At 39.7% G+C, this 17621-nt stretch overlaps 1 protein-coding gene across 1 annotated transcript in view; it reads left to right on the top strand.

The window, feature by feature from the left end:
* The window catches only part of CHSY1 (chondroitin sulfate synthase 1), a 100908-nt gene extending 83886 nt beyond the window's left edge, over window positions 1–17022 (top strand). The window contains exon 3 of the mRNA XM_006129242.5: window positions 13393–17022. Within this exon, the coding sequence (XP_006129304.2) occupies window positions 13393–14985 (1593 nt within the window). The 3' untranslated portion in view covers window positions 14986–17022. The remainder of the gene's footprint in view (window positions 1–13392) is intronic.
* Window positions 17023–17621: the final 599 nt, after the last annotated feature.

Genomic DNA, 17621 nt, shown 5'->3' with positions numbered 1-17621 from the left:
TTTTTTTGAGTTTTCATTCAGTGTAATGGGAGCTGTTGGTAACCACACTTCCTGCTTTTGCTTGAGCCATTATAAAGTTTGAAAAGCAGCATTGAAAACTTTAGTGCCAAAGCTAAATTATAGGCAGTGTACATCGGAGCCCCCCCTCCATCTGACACATTGCTTGTATTGCAACATGCTCTCTGTGATGTAGCGCTGCAGACTCACGCTATTTGTTACTTGTCCAAACTATGCCAGAGCACAAACCTCCAGGAAAAACCTCAGACCATATACAGTTAGTCAGCAACTCCATGAGAAATCTCTATCCATATTTGAACTAATGGGCTAACTTGGATATTGCAGGGAGGGGGATGACAATGCCAATCTGTCTGACAGCTTATTTCAGTAATAAAAAAGTTGTTCCATTGATTGGAAGACAATAAAATCATGGCTGTGTATCAAGACAGGCTCTCTTTTAAAGCTATACACATATGCACAATTGGGGAGGAACGGGGTGGGGTCTGACCACACACATACACACAGCTTCTCAATTCCCTTCATTTGGCTGGTGCCGACCTCCAGGACAGATAACACCTGTAAATCAATTAAAATGAATCTCCCTTTATTTTGCTTAGTAATCTTCATGCACTTCTACCTCTCCTGAAAATTGACCTAACAAGGGCATCTGAAAATTATTTTTTTTACACCTCAGAGACATCATTTACAAATATAGGTGAGGTTTTTTTTTTCATCTAGAGCTCTTCATACTAATCTTATGTAGTCTTTCTATAATAAATATCAAGAAAGTCAAATTACTTAAAGACTGTCCCTACTAAATAGGCATCATTCCTCTACTGATCTCATAAACAAAGTATCCATATCCTTTTGTGACCTACCTATTAAGTGCATCATCTGTGAGAGTTCAAGTTCTTCTGTACCATCATATGGTTCTGCACAGTTGCATATAACTTTTAATGCTATATATATTTAATCCGTGTGTTTCCCAATAATAAGGCATAGTGGTGGTTGATTCAGCTACTATCGATCAGTCTTAAGGTATGATAGAGGTTATTGGCCAGTGAGAAATCTGTCCTAGTTCTTCCTGAAGTCTTGTGTGGTACATGAGTGCAAAAAACATTTTTTTAAAAAATTCAATCATGGCATCTAACCATGGAAATTGAGATCTGCAGGTAGTGCATACCACACACGACTAACTATTTAGGCTTTTAGACATGTAGTATGCTAGAGCCAGTGCTATCCAGTACAATTCTGAAGAAGTAAGGAAGCATGTGGCTTCTCCACGGAGCAAAAAAATTTGTGGTTTCTTTTCTGCTGTTCTGAGCAATTATAAAACAATGCTTCTGGCCAGAGCCACATGTGCCTTTGAAACACACACTGAAACAGTTCTGTGTTGCTTCAGTAAATGCAGAAATCTCACACTGTTCTCCTTGTGAAATGGGCGGATTTTAGTTCAGGTCCTAGCGAGCACATCACACAAACCAGCTGCAGAATAGGCTTTATCTCCATGCTTGGCAGCATCTGGGGATGTAAGCAACTAGTCAACTACCCGATAAGCGGATAGTCCAGTAATGACTCAACTAGTTGCTCCCTTCCCTCCTCCCCCCCACCCCACCTCTATCAGAGAGAGAGAGCAAGGTGGGGGGACAGGAGCTGGTGCGGGGGAAGCTGGTTTAAAAGCTGGTTCTCCCCCAGCATCATCTCAGCAGGGGAGGCAAAGGCACAGCTGCCAGGTGTCCCAACTGTTGTACTTCTGCCTTAGAAATATAGCGAGAGCCCCTCAGGCTACATTTCAAAGGCAGAAGTGCAGCAGTCAGAGCCAGGGGCGAGCAGGGACTGGCTCTTCATACATTTAAAAGGCAGAGCCGCAGTGGGGTTAGCTCCTGGGGCCGAAAGCTGACCCCACTGCAGCTCCCCTGCTTATCGACTAGTCGATGGAAATTCCATTGACTACTTGATTAAACTAAATTTAACATCCCTAGTCCATGCCTCTCCCCCCTCCTCAACTCTCCAGGGTGGAGGGGGGCTGGCCTTTGGCTGCCTTGTCTGTTACACAGCTCCTGCTATGAAATTGTCAAGACAGCCAGCATTGAATGTGAGGAATGCAATGTCTACTAGACACTGTGGAGTTGGGCATCTACACTGGTGGGGAAAGGTTGCTGTGTGGACACTGATCTATTTGGTCAGTGTAAATTGCCTTAAACCAACCTAACTGCATAGCGTCAACCAGCTCTAAGAAGGACAAAAATCAGAAACAAAGTATTTGATGCAAAAGTAATTTGGTACCATTCCTGTGTCTGGCCTTAAATGATCAAATCAGAAGTGAGTTACTGCTGCTTCATTCTTATTTTGTCTGGATTAGTGAAGGCAGCCGCTGCTTGATTTGGAAAGAAAAGCTAAATCACTTTTCCCATCAGCCGATGTCTTAGCTCCAGTGAGACCCACATCAACACAAGGCATTTTTACCGGATTCCTAAACTGGAAATGCTCGAAATGAATTTTGAAAGCACTTTCTCAAGTGAATGTGGTATAAATTAGTCATCAAAACCTGTGATGCTGCACTTCTTTAGTAGCTATAGGGTAAAACATTTAACTGCATTTATTGGCATGCTCCTCGCTTTTGTTCCTATTAAGCCAGAAAAAATCCGTTTGGAAACAGGATTTTAAATTACAGCCAAACCTTGTGAGGTTTTGCATAACCAAATGTAAACTCTTCAAAAAGGCCATTTTAAAGGTGTTTTTTTAATTTGTTGTTGTTCTAGGATACAAAATACTTGCCTAAAAATACTTTATTGCTTTAAAAAGTAAAATAACTGCAAAGAAGTGGCCCTTGAGGCTTTATAAAACTGGAGTGGTGGCAGCTGTGTGGTTAGTATGTTAGATGTTCCAAATGAGAGAACATTGTTTAAACAAACTGAGCAATAATCTCCTTCTGAGAGATGTTTATGAAGGCGCCTGTCTCATCTTCTCTTTTCTCACTAATGCTCCCAGTCTGTTTCCCATTACTGAATTTGGGAGCAGGGGGGAGAGGACCCTTCAGTTTCCAACTGCAGTGAACTGATTAGTTCTTTTGTCTAGGTCACAGGAAAATGTCTTTGCAAAGCAAAGCAAAATAAAACAAAACGGGTTATTTCCTTCTCTCTGCTCCACTTCAGAATCAGGAGAACTTAAATCCCTTTTTAAACTTTTTGTGCTGTGGTCTGTTTGTGCTGTGGTCTGTTTGTCATGCTAATTCCATGATACTAGAGAGATCATCAGCAGACATATCTTTGCTGTCTCTAGTTAATATCTATTTTAACTTTGGAGGAAGGAGGAGGAACTGCTGTTCCGACAAGTGACTATGTTGGTTGGTAGAAAGGAGAAGAGAGACACATTCGGAGAGTATGAGCTATTAGAAATTAATTGGTTTGGAGAAACTGGAAACAGGCACATGCAAGACAGATTTTTAAGCTTCTGTACTTGTTGAGATGGAGCAAAGAGGATAGTTGCTTACAATGCAACTACTTCATTAAACTATTGTAAACTAAAGATTAAACTCAAATGCAGTCACTCTTGTAATTTACAGCTGGACTCGACATTCCTTGGGAATTCAGTGACCTTGGATTTGCTGTAATTTTAAAGTTGTCCAAGATGTTTGGCTTCCTCTTTGAAAACACTCTGGAGAGAGGGAAAGCAGTAGCTTCATAGAGGTCAGCAAAAAACAAGGCCCTGTTGTAAGGAAGATCCCGAGAGCGTCTTAGCAGACTTTGGTTGCTTAAATGAAACTACCAGCCCAATTTTTTGTAATGCCATAAAAAGAAGTTTATTTTACTACTCACTCTTACTAAAGAGCAGGCTTAGAATTATTTCATATATTGGTTCTTAGCCTAAAACTATTTTGTAGCACCCTCAATGTTCCTTTCCAAAACTGCATTAGATATGGTTTGAGATTTGTCCGGCCAATATTTTTCCCTTGTATTTAAAACAAACGTCATTAGCATCACTGATAGTTAAACATGGGCTTAAGTTCTGTGCTTTAAAAAAGATGGGCTGAGCATATGCTTAATTGCTTTGCTGAATTGGGGCCAGAATGTTGTATTGGTTAGTTCAAAAATTTCACGTGAACATTTAGTGCTGTGGATGACACTTTCTATGCCTCTTGTTGCAGTAGATCGAGAGATTGTGTTTATAGGGTGAGAATAAGGTGCCTAGTAAATCACTGTTCATCCTTCACCCGAATCGTCCATTTTACAGAGTGCCTTTGAGCACCCTAGCAGTAGCTGTGGTGGGTTTCACATGATGCAGTTAAATGTAAAATGCAAAACCTGTATGAAGAGTCATTAAGAAGAATCCTCACTCCATTCATGGCTGCAGATCTGTTACTTGAATCTCTCACACTCACATTCGCCAGCGCCGCCCTCCCCTCTCATGGCGAAACATTTTATCAGCAGTATTGTCAATAAGGAGAGGGGTGGGAGGGCTTACTGAAATAGTTGGTGGTAAAACCTCTAACATAGATGCAAATGTACTGGCATAAGGTGGGTCATACCAAGATAGCTTGCAACGTGAGCTATTAGCCTAGCTTTTAATTGGTTGGATTTTGTATTGAAAGTGCATCTCAGGTTTCTCAAATATGCCGTACAACATGAGATGGCCAGAGCTGCTTTTCATGACATTTGTGGAGGTGTATTTTCTGGGCTGTGACAATACAATCTGGACCTGAGAGAGCATGTCTCAGGGGGCTGTCCTGTGGCTTCAGGCCAGTTTCTGTATATATTGGCCTTACTTTTTGAGTCCATTTTCTCTAATATGCTGGTTTTTCCCCCGCAAAAGACTTCTTCATTTAAAATGATCAACATAACCCTCTTTCAGTGAGTCTTGGATCCTAGCCCATAGTGCCCACAACAGCTGTACCACAATTTAAACACTCAGTCTCTAAAGAATTGGGGAACATTAGGGTGTTCTAAAGCTTCAGCAGGTCTAGAGTAAATACTGGTCAATGAAGATTGGCTCTTCTTTGTATCCCAGTGTTTCTAGTACTCTGCATTAGTATAAAGCTTGCTTAGAATATAATCACCACAATTAATAATCGTGAAAGGTTCTTAAAAAAAAAAAGATCTTAGAGAAGTATGTTCCCAATTAGGAATGTAAGCAACTAATCGACTAGTCCTTTCCTCCCTCTCCCCCCCTCCCCCCGCTGCCTCTATCAGAAAGAGAGGGTGCTGGGGAGTGATGGCTTAAAGGCCAGTTCCCTCTAGCTCCATGGGAGGGGCTGGGGTGCAGCAGCACTGTTCCACCTTTGAAATGTACAAGAGTCCCCACTGGGGCTCTTGTATATTTCAAAGTGAAAGTGCCGCATGGAGCCTGGGGCCAGCAGGGGACTCAGAGTCTCCTACAGACCCCAGGCTCCATGCGGCGTTTCAATCTTCCAAGTGCACAAGAGCCCTTGCTGGGGCTTTTGTACATTTCAAAGGCAGAACACCACTGGGCGGGCTCTTGCTACTTTTCAAAGCAGAAGCGTCCTTATTGACTAATCGAGTAGTCAATGGAAATTCCAGCCACTAGAAAAAGCATTTGTATACTTCATTGTTTGAGGATTTGGAAAGCACTACACAGCTATGATCCAGAAATTCCATTGACTATTCATAGAATCATAGAATCATAGGACTGGAAGGGACCTCGAGAGGTCATCAAGTCCAGCCCCCCGCCCTCAAGTCAGGACCAAGCTCTGTCTACACCATCCCTGACAGATGTCTATCTAACCTGTTCTTAAATATCTCCAGAGAGGGAGATTCCACCACCTCCCTTGGCAATTTATTCCAATATTTGACCACCCTGACAGCTAGGAATTTTTTCCTAATGTCCAATCTAAACGTCCCTTACTGCACTTTAAGCCCATTACTCCTTGTCCTGTCCTCAGAAACCAAGAGGAACAAATTTTCTCCTTCCTCCTTGTGACACCCTTTTAGATATTTGACAACCGCTATCATGTCCCCCTTTAATCTTCTTTTTTCCAAACTAAACAAGCCCAGTTCATGAAGCCTGGCTTCATAGGTCATGTTCTCTAAACCTTTAATCATTCTTGTCGCTCTTCTCTGTACCCTTTCCAATTTCTCCACATCTTTCTTGAAATGTGGCGCCCAGAACTGGACACAGTACTCCAGCTGAGGCCTAACTAGTGCAGAGTAGAGCAGCAGAATGACTTCACGAGTTTTGCTTACAACACACCTGTTGATACAACCTAGAATCATATTTGCTTTTTTTGCAACAGCATCACACTGTTGACTCATATTCAACTTGTGGTCCACTATGACCCCTAGATCCCTTTCCGCCATGCTCCTTCCTAGACAGTCGCTTCCCATCTTGTATGTATGGAACTGATTGTTCCTTCCTAAGTGGAGCACTTTGCATTTCTCTTTATTATACTTCATCCTGTTTACCTCTGACCGTTTCTTTAACTTGCTAAGGTCATGTTGAATTATGTCCCTATCCTCCAAAGAAGTTGCAATCATCTGCAAACTTAATAAGCGTACTCTGTATCCCAATATCTACATCATTAATGAAGATATTGAACAGTACGGGTCCCAAAACAGACCCTTGCGGAACTCGACTTGTTATCCCTTTCCAGCAGGATTTAGCACCATTAACAACAATTCTCTGACTACGGTTATCCAGCCAATTATGCACCCACCTTATCGTGGCCCTATCTAAGTTATATTTGCCTAGTTTATCAATAAGAATATCATGCGAGACCGTATCAAATGCCTTACTAAAGTCTAGGTATATGACATCCACCGCTTCTCCCTTATCCACAAGGCTCGTTATCCTATCAAAGAAAGCTATCAGATTAGTTTGGCATGATTTGTTCTTCACAAACCCATGCTGGCTATTCCCTATCACTTTATTACCTTCCAAGTGTTTGCATATGATTTCCTTAATTACCTGCTCCATTATCTTCCCTGGAACAGACGTTAAACTGACCGGTCTGTAGTTTCCTGGGTTGTTCTTACTCCCCTTTTTATAGATGGGCACAATATTTGCCCTTTTCCAGTCTTCTGGAATCTCCCCTGTCTTCCATGATTTTTCAAAAATCATAGCTAAAGGCTCAGATACCTCTATCAGCTCCTTGAGTATCCTGGGATGCATTTCATCAGGACCTGGTGACTTCCTGACATCTATCTTTCCTAAGTGATTTTTAACTTGTTCTTTGTGTATCCTATCTTCTAAACTTACCCTCTCTCTGCTTGTATTCACTACGTTAGGCACACCTCCAGACTTCTCGGTGAAGACCGAAACAAAGAAGTCATTGAGCATCTCCGCCATTTCCAAGTTTCCTGTTACTGCTTCTCCCTCCTCTCAATTAGTTGATTAATCTAATTTTAACATCCCTATTCCAAATGAGGGGAATACGTACTAGTGAGGATCTAGTAACCAGTTTGTCATGCAAAAGCTGTAGAGAACTATACATTCTACATATTGACCACATTGCTGCTGTTTAATATCTTCTTCTGGACTTCTTTTTATACGTTTTGATAGTCAGCAGGCAAACAAAATAAAGATCATAGCTGTGTAGTGTTTTCCAAATCTTCAAACAGTGAAGTGTACAAATGCTTTTTCTAGTGGCCATAGTCCTTTTGGGGGCATGATCAAATGCTTTGAGATCAGGCCCCTTCCATAAGCTAACTTTTAAACAAATTTATAACTAGCTGGCGGGGCATAATTGGTTCCAAGCACGGATTGTGTCCTGCAACATAGAGCCACAGGCTCAGAAGGGACTGCAGGGGTCATTGAGTCTAACCCTCTGCCAAGATGCAGGATTTGTTGTGTCTAAATCATCCAAGACAGATGATTATCCAGCTTCCTTTTGGCAAGCTCCATTGAAGAAACTTCAGCTTCCACAACCTCCGAAGGCAGCCTGTTCCATTCTCCTCCTCTTCTCACAGTTAGGAAGTTTTTTTCCCCGAGAGTTTATCTAAATCTGCTATGTTGTAGTTTGAACACATTGCCTCTTGTCCTGCCCTCTGGGGCAAAAGAGAACAACTCTTTTCCATCTTTTATTTTATGGCAGCAGTTCAAGTATCTGAAGGCTACTCCCATATCGTCCTTTAATCTCTTTTCCAAACTAAGCATACCCAGTTCCTTTAGCCTTTGCTCATTTGACTTGTTTTCCATGCCTTTGATCATTTTTGTCGCTTGCCTCGGGATCCTTTCCAGTTTATCTATGTTCTTTTTCTACATTAGTGTCCACAGTACCCCAGCTGAGGCCTTACCAGCACTGAGCGGTAGTACAGCCTCCCATGACTTGCATGCTATTTTAATGCATTCTAAAACTGCATTTGCTGCTTTTGCAACAGCATTGTGCCGCTGTGCACTCTTACGTTGAGGGCTGTGAACCACCACATCTCAAGATCCTTCTTAGCAATGCTGCTGTCAAGCCAGTTTCTCTCCCTTACTTCCCCTCTCTCCCCTACCTCAAATTCTGTATGGATATGGAAACTACTATGATAGCAGAAATGCTGATTACCTTTGTTACCGGTCTAGGTTGACACATGGTCATTTTTCTTTAAGGGAGTCATCCTAAAAGGTGAATGGAGGTGGGGGGGGGGGAGTTAACTATATAACCGATTCATCCAGTTTTCTTTCTAGGTGCATTCAATAGGATATCCCAGAGTATCCTGCATTGTATGATGTTTGTGCCCTTTTCTGTGTTTGATTCTGGAGCACTCTGTTCTTTGTGGCGGCACTGTGAGTTATCTGCTCAGTTTTTCCAAGAATGCACAGGCAGTGTGGCAAGTGTAAATGTGCAAACAAAGATAATGGGGTTGAGTTGTGAAAAAATGAGTTGTTGAATAAACGATTCTGTGTCTCAGGTTTACAGATTTGTTTTAATAAACGGTTAATCAATTGTTAGTTCAGCTGATCAGTAAGCTGCTTATAGCCATTTAGAACATCTTCTGTTGATGCATACTGAAATACTCATGTTGTCTATAATATGCTTATAACATCTGTTAATGATTTATTAGCCTTTTATAAATAATTTTTAAATGGGATCTTAGTGTTTATCTACACTTACAATACTTTTAAATTGCTCTGCTATAGCAATAAGTGAAGCTACTACCTATGCCAACTAGGGATGTAATAGTGTATCTGGTTAAACAATTAACTGATATGATGATGCTTATCTGTTAATGCTACCAGGTACATGCAACCCCTCCTTTCCCCCCCTCCCCACCACGTGCAGTGGGCTGGCCATCAGGCTGGCTCAGTCCCAGTTCATGCTAGGTACCAGCTGTTACCCCCACTGCAGCGCTGCATGAAAATAATTTAGGAGCCAGCGGACAGGCAGAGCCACAGCTAGGGTGGCTGCCGGGACCTGGCAAGAGCTGGGACGGAGCCAGCTTACCTGCTTGCTGCCTCCCAAGCGACTTTCAATGCAGAGCCACAGCAGTTAACCATGTAACCAACAAAACATTTGTTGTCTACAGTTACCAGATTACACTCCATTTAACATCCCTAATGCCAACCAGAGATCCTCTCCGGTTGACATAAATGCACCACTTCTCCAAAAGGAGGAAGCGCTGTCAGATGTGCTGCCATCAGTGCAGTTCTCTGTACATCAAGTGTTAGCTCAGTGTAACTGCATTGCTCAGGGGTGTGGAAAATCCACATAAGTTGGTAGCATAGATCAAGCCTATGTGTCAAGTTACTCCTATTATTTTTAAACATCCTTTGCCATTGAAGTTAATAGGAGCTGTGCCGCCAGCTTCAATGAGTAGAGAATCAGGTTCGTAGCGTACAAGTGGCCTTAAGGGCATACTTTTCCTTCTGAAGTACATGAGGACTGACTTGTGTGATGGAGGAAATGTGATGTTTTATAAGAAAGGAAATTAAAATATCATTCTTGCAAGCTGCTATTCTGAAAAATGTGGTCACATACAAGCTTTCTGGAAGCCTTGCTGCCATCTGCTTAGTTGTGTATCTGCATTCCAGCTCTGACTAGCAGCTCCACTGCACTGAATGGTTTGTTCGAATTTCCACCTTGGGAGAGCTGGGTGGGAATTTAATGTTTTCTGTTTAAATTGCATTGAGTTGAAACTCTAAATACCAGTCAAGCCTGCAAATGACTTTTTTTTCTTTTCAGATCAGTTTTCTTGGAGGATATCCAATTAATTTGGAGAAAGAAAGCTTATTAAATTATCTGGGCTTTAACAAACATGGCTAGCATTTTGTTCCTACTTAGCAAGCATCTATGGTAGTCCTTAACTTATATTAATTACATTGGGTTTAGAAAGTTAGTTAACAGCCCCTATCTTAATTTGCATTCAAGTTTCATAATCTTTTTCCTACCCATCAGTGTTCTGTTAAAAATTTAAGTAACCTAAAAGTGCTTCTGCTTTTCATCATTTCCTACTGTGGGTGTTTGAGTCCCCTGAACTGGTATCTCACAGTAAATGTTCTATCTTTAGGGTCTTAATTTTTTTTAATCCAAAACAGATATTGAAAATAAATCCTATTATCAGTGCTGCTTAAACTCACACTAGCTACCAATTGAAATAGTTTAATGTATTTATAATCTTGCATTCAAAAATCCTATAGAAATCTGTTCTTTCACCTGTATTCGAATGATTGAAATACTGTTGAAATCCATTGGTAGGGCCTATATTTGGTATTGCTTCTAGTGTTATAACTTTTATTATAAGAGATATGCCTGGTGGAGACAGCTTAGAATTAAAATATATGTTTTAACTCTGTGCTTTTGCAATGTTTTTGTTCATGCTATATACATTCTCCATTGTAATAAATGTTTTACAGGATTAAATCTAAGTGGGTGCGACACGGGGTCATGAGCTCTTAACAAAAACTGTGCAAGACTTAAAATGTGCTACAATATCCCATTATTAGTAACAGAAAAAAATATGCACATAATTAAACAGGGAGGGGAGGCAGGATGGGGGAACCATGCTTCAGAGCTGGTTTCTTGAACAAGGCCTACATCCATTTTACTCTTTTAGATCCAACTGTGAGCATCAATTGGACTGAGTTCCACCCCAATAATACTCTGCTTTTGTACTTGGGAGAGTTTCTATTGTGCACTAGTCTGAAAGGGTATGTACTCGTTTTCAGACAGTTTGCCTGTTTTTACAGCCTAGGGACCCTGATCAGGGACGTTTCAGGTCCCCTTTATGCTGGGCAATATACACCCTAGTAAAAGACAAATTCTTTTCCAAATGAAAAGAATGAAATGACATACAGTTCACACTGACAAGAGGAAAGAATGACTTAATGTGGAGAAGGTAGAATAGGGAAGAATAAATGTCTTGAATGATAAATGGGCTGGAGAGGGAAAGAAATGGTGATATACTGCAACTTGACTGGGGGAAAGTGATAAGGGGGTAATGCAAGTAACATGCCCCACTGCAAGTATTATGCAGCTGTAGTTAATAAACATTGTTCTTAAATAGTGGGTCACACCAAGCAAATCAGGTAAAGTGTGGTGGACCACTTGCACTCCAAACACTCTGTCTCTGTGTGGCTACATACCACTGCAGCACTATTTCGGGATACCTATCCCACATCTTAACAGCGAGCCTGTTATTTCGAAATATAACAGACTCGCTAATCTAACAAAGAGCAAGGGACGTTTCGGAATAGCTAGTTATTTCAAAATTTTGCGCTGTGTAGACTTTGCCAAATTACAAAGTAAACTATTTTGAAGTAGATTGAAATAAGATGTGCAATTTGTTTAGGTCAAATTGCGTTTTCTATTTCAACCTATGGTGCAGGGTAGACACACCTTGTGTGTGCATCTCTTTATGTACCTTTTGTGTTCTACAGTTACACTACACCAGATTGCTGTATAAAATAATAGTGCTGTTCTGCTTTTCAAACTATTGGGTAGTGCAGATTTAAAATAAAGCAAATAAATAAAAATAGTGACTGCCCCTGTGGTATCCACAATAATATATTGCTCGTTAATTTACTTACTCTCTGTCCCCCCACATACACACACAGTGGTTTGTTTTTTTTTTACCATAGAAGCAGTGGAATCTAGGTGTGAGTTTCCCCTCTAGATACTCATCCACAATAATGGGCCAAATATGGGACAAACAGCAATTAGAGACCTATGCAATGGGATTTCTAGCTGCTGTACATTGATACAACAAGATCACATAAGAATGGCAGCCAGTTTAATTGCCCTCTTTAAGATGGAGAGACTTTATTTAATTTTTTCTTATTTTATAATTTGCATGTAACACTCTGCTTGAATCATCTTGCATTCCTAGGTTTTACGTTTAGGCTCATTCCATTTTAAAATATCTCTGCCTGTGGTTATGGTTGAACTGCTGTAGCCACAGAGCTGCACCACAGCACTTTTGTGGCACTTCAGTGTAAAACGCTGTAGTGACAGAAAAAGTTCTCCCATCTCTGTAGTTAGTCACTCCCCCAAGAGGTGGTAGTTAGAATTCTGCCATCGACCTAGCACTCTTTCCATTGGGGGTTAGGTCAGCTTAATGATGTCTCCCAGGAGTGTGGATTTTTCACTCCCTGAGACACCTAGCTGGGCACATGTAACATTTGGTGTACACCAATCTCAACCTTCCACCTCATTATTTTGATATAGAGCAATTCCCATTTTAAGAATTATGCTCTACTGTGTATGTACTTTTTTTTTTTTACTTGTACGAAATTGCTGTAGGTAATTTTTGAAGGGTCTTGTTATCAGCTAAAACTTATATTTGAGAACTTACATTTTTTTTAAATCTGGACCACATCACCGCCTACCACAGTGACTGAATCCTGATGGGTGTGATGTGGTGTCTTCATGTTTAGTGATGCAGGAATTAAACTCAGCCTCTTTGGTAATAATGTTTAGTTTAGTTTTCATGCTAGTATCCTACAAGTTCTTTAAAGAGTATGGCCATAAAGGAAAAGTTTTAAAGGACATGATAATGAAAACATACTTATTCTGAATATGGTTTCCATGCCTTTCTATATGCCATTGAAAAAAAAAGTCCAGAAAAATGCAATGAATTTTATAATGTAGAGAATAAAAACGCACTTTGACCTATTTTAGCTGATAATGCTGTCTTGAGTTTGTGATCTGCTTAGCACACAGTTGTTCAGATATTGGTGGTATTAGTATTTCTAGAGTAGGTTACAAGTCATTCAAAATCCATGGTAGATGTTTCTTTCACCAGTTGACAATGATTAACCCTCTGAATTCTTTGGAATTAAGAGCTGGTATCCATACAACCTGTGCCTAAAATGGAGAATAGCTTATTCAGAAAAACTTATGGTCACATAAGCAAGGAGGTATTTTTATACAATAGAGCTATGTGGGATAACTGTCATCAGTAAACTACCTCTAAAATATTAAATGTTGCAAAAATAATAACTTCCTATTTCTCTTTTTAGATGCAGCAGCTGTTTTATGAAAATTATGAGCAAAACAAAAAAGGCTACATCAAAGACCTTAGAAATAGCAAGATACACCGAGCTATAACATTACATCCCAACAAGAATCCCCCGTACCAATATAGACTTCATAGCTATATGCTGAGTCGCAAAATCGCAGAACTGCGTTACCGCACTATACAGCTGCACAGAGAAATTGTCCTGATGAGCAAATACAGCAATGCAGAAATACACAAAGATGATCTTCAGCTGGGGATACCACCTTCTTTTATGCGGTTCCAGCCACGCCAGCGTGAAGAGGTTCTGGAATGGGAGTTCCTTACAGGAAAGTATCTCTATTCTGCAGCTGATGGACAGCCCCCTCGGAGAGGGATGGACTCATCTCAGCGTCAAGCATTGGATGACATTGTTATGCAGGTCATGGAAATGATCAATGCCAATGCTAAGACTAGAGGGCGGATCATAGATTTCAAGGAGATACAATATGGCTATCGCAGAGTTAATCCTATGTATGGAGCAGAGTATGTTCTTGACTTGTTGCTTCTATACAAAAAGCACAAGGGAAAGAAGATGACCGTGCCTGTCAGAAGGCATGCCTACCTACAGCAGACATTCAGCAAGATCCAATTTATGGAGCATGAAGAGATAGATGCCAAAGAGCTGGCCAGCAAAATTAACCAAGACTCTGGATCCTTGTCTTTCTTGTCCAATTCATTGAAGATGTTTGTTCCATTCCAGCTCAGTGGATCAAAAGCAGAGCGGAAGGAGCCCAAAGACAGGAAGATCAACATCTTGATTCCTCTTTCTGGACGCTTTGATATGTTTGCAAGGTTCATGGGGAATTTTGAGAAAACTTGCCTCATTCCCAGTCAGAACGTCAAGTTGGTCGTCCTGCTTTTCAATTCTGACTCAAATCCTGACAAGGCGAAGCAAATTGAATTGATGAGAGATTACCGTGTTAAGTATCCTAAGGCTGACATGCAGATCCTGCCAGTGTCTGGGGAATTTTCAAGAGCTTTGGCTCTTGAAGTTGGATCTTCTCAGTTTAAAAATGAGTCTTTGCTCTTCTTCTGCGATGTTGACCTCGTGTTTACCTCAGAGTTTCTCCAACGGTGTAGATCAAATACAGTTTTGGGCCAACAAATATACTTTCCAGTTATCTTTAGTCAGTATGATCCAAAGATAGTTTATAATGGAAAAGTTCCTAGTGACAATCATTTTGCTTTCACCCAGAAAACAGGTTTCTGGAGGAACTATGGCTTTGGCATTACCTGTATTTACAAAGGTGATCTCCTTAGAGCAGGGGGCTTTGATGTCTCTATCCAAGGTTGGGGCCTAGAGGACGTGGACCTATTTAACAAAGTCATTCAAGCTGGCTTAAAGACTTTCCGAAGCCAAGAAATCGGAGTTGTTCATGTACATCATCCAGTCTTTTGTGATCCCAATCTTGATCCAAAACAATACAAAATGTGCTTGGGGTCCAAAGCTTCAACTTATGGGTCCACACAACAATTGGCTGAACTATGGTTTGAAAAAAATGACCCTAATTTTGGGAAGAGCAGCAATACTAATGGCTCAGTGAGGACAGCCTAATGGTCCAGCTATGCTGGAGAAGACTTTTTTTAATTATCTAATTTATTTTTGGAAAATGTTTTGATAGTTCATTTTTAAAGACCACACAAGGATATATTTTAGAAATCATGTTTTCTTACCACAAACTCTTTTTTGAGAATGAGCTTTTTTGAACAAAACTGTGATATTTGCCTTTGAACAAAAGTTTTGGCTGAGTATTATCTGGCAGATCTGCATAATTTGATGACTTGAAATAAGGTTTCCATATAAACAAAGGACCTTTCTTTAAAAAACAAAAAACAAACCAAAAAAAAATCCCTTTTTCCATTGCTGTCTTTTTTGCTAGGATTTTATAAATTGGAAAACCCTGTATCTAACCTATTGTGTTGTGACTGTTACATTACACAAAGTCTATCCTTTTTAAATAGCCATAATGTTCAGATTGTGATAGAACAAAGCAAAAGTGTGTGGCAATAGTTGGGTTATTGATTTCAAAAGTATTTCAGTTGGTTGATTTATTTCAACCAAGAGTGTACTTTTGCTTATTGTGGCTGAGCAAAACTTTTAGAAGGGGATGTAGAAAAGAAGCACAACCTCGTATCAGATTAGTCCATCTGTAAGTTTTTGTCTGACATTTGGCCCATATGTGGATTTAACATTAAAAATTCCATGGTGGATTCTGTGTATTTAAAATTATTCTCTTGTCTTGAGCAGAGCTTGCATGATGGTGAAATGCTAAGTTGTAATGAGTGTGGGAGGGAGAAATAAGAATTTCTCACCGCTAAAAAGGACACAATTAAAAATTTGAAATCCTTAATGAGAACATTGGAAACTTACATCTCATTGCATTCATTTTGTTCAGTCAGTTACCACAGTGTTTCTCAACCTTTTTTTATAAAACCTTAAAAAAAATAACTACCCCTAGTACCTACAGTTTTCAGACACACACACAATTTTTCTACCATTGTAACATATTTGTTTAAACAACTTAATTGTAATTAAGGCAGGCGATGAAATATTTAGGTGTAAAAAGTACAAAAATAATAAATTGCTGTAAAACTTTAAACAAAAATTGAGTTTTCTCCAATTTTCAGTTTTGTTGACGTACCCCCCAGACTTCTCGCGAGTACCCCTAAGGGTTCTCATACCACTGGTTGAGAAACACTGAGTTACAAGATGTTGATGGAAACAGTTGTTACAGTCTTTGGCTACTAGTTCCTTTTGTTTTCTGTATCTGATAGACCTTTAATTTATTTAATATCCATTGTTTTAGGTTCCTGCCCTTTTCTTGAATATGTTAGCCATTTATTTATATATATATATTAGAAATGTATTGCTTTTTCTCACTGTTAAGGTAGTGTACATCTTACTTGCAGTAAACTGTGATCTCCAAAGATTTCTTTTGAAAGTATTTTTTATTCCAAATTTCTTTTAAAATTTTACTTGTGTGACTCAAATAACCTTGGAAAGTGATTTGATGCTCTGAGGTGTTGAGTAGAAAAAAATGATTCATTTGAGTTATCACCTAGTAAAGGTTAAAGAAACATTCAATAAAGTGCCTTAAAGTAAACAAAAAGAAGGGGGGATCTTTTGCATTGAGACTTAGAACAGTGATGGAAATTGCCGTTGAAGCAGATCATACATTTGGATCTAATATCTTTTGCTCAGAAATTAAAAATAAAATCAGCAAACAAAATATTTTTCTATTGACTCTTCAACACCATTTTACCTCTATTCCCAGTTCCATTTCAGTAATATAAAGACCTACCCTTTGGGAGGTGAAAGGTTGTAAAAGAGATTGAAAATCCATATTTAGATTGGATTTACTAAGTTTTACGGGGTCTTTATGGAGTTATTGCTTGAATATTCCAATAGAAAAAATTAGTGGTTGTGCATTTATAAAGTATGAATTACATTTGCAACTAGTCTAGATGTCGTACAGATGTTGTCATTTTTTGGTGACAGCGCCAGGGATGTAGATACTTATGGATTCAATGCATGGAAAATATTGAAAGTCTTGGTCCTAAGATGCAATAAAGATTTGTATTTGCAATCCTATCTCATCATGTTGTCTGCCTCAGTCCTCATCTTACATAGCAGGCACAGTTTTAGGTACGTATTATAGCCAAAAATTGGGTGTGATATGAACCAAAGTACCATTTATACACAAGTTCTTGTCAGCTGTTCCAAATTTCAGATGCAATAGCCCTACTGCTCTTTACTGTTACGAGAAGTTTGTTTATGGAGCTCTTTGAAGTCTGCCTTGTGAGAAGATTTAAACTGCTTCAGCAGGTAATCAAGATGCCCGAAGCTACCTATAACCATAAACCGAAAGCATACTGTTTCCTAGCTGAATAACTCTGTATTTTTGTGTACTCTTAATTTTTATCATGCATAGGCCCCTTTTTCAGAGATACTGAGCACTTCCTCACTGTTATCTCTTCCATTTTTATCAGACCTCTCTAAATAGTTTGTTTTTTCTTAAGCCCCCAATCTTTGGAGTCATGTGATTATATAAAGAGTCAACTGATCTTTAGAAGTGCTGAGAACCAACTGTTTCTGTTAGTTTCAATAGGAGCCCTGAGTCTTGCATGCTTCTGGAAATTAAGCTAAAAGTGTGAGAGTAAGCAAATTAAATTAGTGATTGCTTCTGAAAA

Source organism: Pelodiscus sinensis, chromosome 14 (genome assembly GCF_052426305.1).
Source record: "Pelodiscus sinensis isolate ZL-2025 chromosome 14, ASM5242630v1, whole genome shotgun sequence".
Taxonomy (NCBI): domain Eukaryota; kingdom Metazoa; phylum Chordata; order Testudines; family Trionychidae; genus Pelodiscus; species Pelodiscus sinensis.
This window is presented reverse-complemented; position numbering and strand designations above follow the sequence as displayed.